The 595-nt window shown below is 34.6% G+C and overlaps 1 protein-coding gene across 1 annotated transcript in view; it reads right to left on the reverse strand.

Moving 5' to 3' along the window:
- DENND2C (DENN/MADD domain containing 2C) overlaps positions 1 to 595 on the reverse strand; it is a 33,379-nt gene that overhangs the window by 29,863 nt on the left and 2,921 nt on the right. The window contains 1 exon segment of the mRNA XM_006763144.2: positions 559 to 595. This exon segment is cut by the window's right edge and continues 11 nt beyond it. Coding sequence (XP_006763207.1) covers positions 559 to 595 — 37 coding nt within the window.

Here is a 595-nt window from a genome sequence, read left to right on the forward strand (position 1 = left end):
TCAAGGGCGGGGGTAAAAAGGAGACTATGTAATACCCTTTGTAATACTTTAAGCAATAAAACAATTAAAAAAAAAAAGAAATCTTGGCAAAAGCCATGCATTTTTCTGCATGCATGAGCAAAAACCTAAAGTTAAGGCTGCTTTCCAAAGCTCCTAATTCAGCGGTTCTCAACCTGTGGGTCGCGACATCTTTGCGGGTCGCCTAAGATCATCGGAACACACATATATAATTACATATTGTTTTGTGATTAATCACTATGCTATCATTATGTTCAATTTGTAACAATGAAAATACATCCTGCATATCAGATATTTACATTATGATTCAAAACAGTAGCAAAATTACAGTTATGAAGTAGCAACGAAAATAATGTTATGGTTGGGGGTCACCACAACATGAGGAACTGTATTAAAAGGTCGCGGCATTAGGAAGGTTGAGAACCACTGTAATTTCAGTAGGTCAGTTCTAACCCATTATTTATATCCATCTAAAGTTTATTTATTCTCATTGTATTACAATAAATGCTGAAATAAGAGTCAAAGAAAGAAAATCCTTACCCTTGGAACATTTTTTCTTTTCCTGCTTGCAACTTCT

This window comes from Myotis davidii, unplaced genomic scaffold (assembly GCF_000327345.1).
Source record: "Myotis davidii unplaced genomic scaffold, ASM32734v1 scaffold217, whole genome shotgun sequence".
Lineage (NCBI taxonomy): Eukaryota > Metazoa > Chordata > Mammalia > Chiroptera > Vespertilionidae > Myotis > Myotis davidii.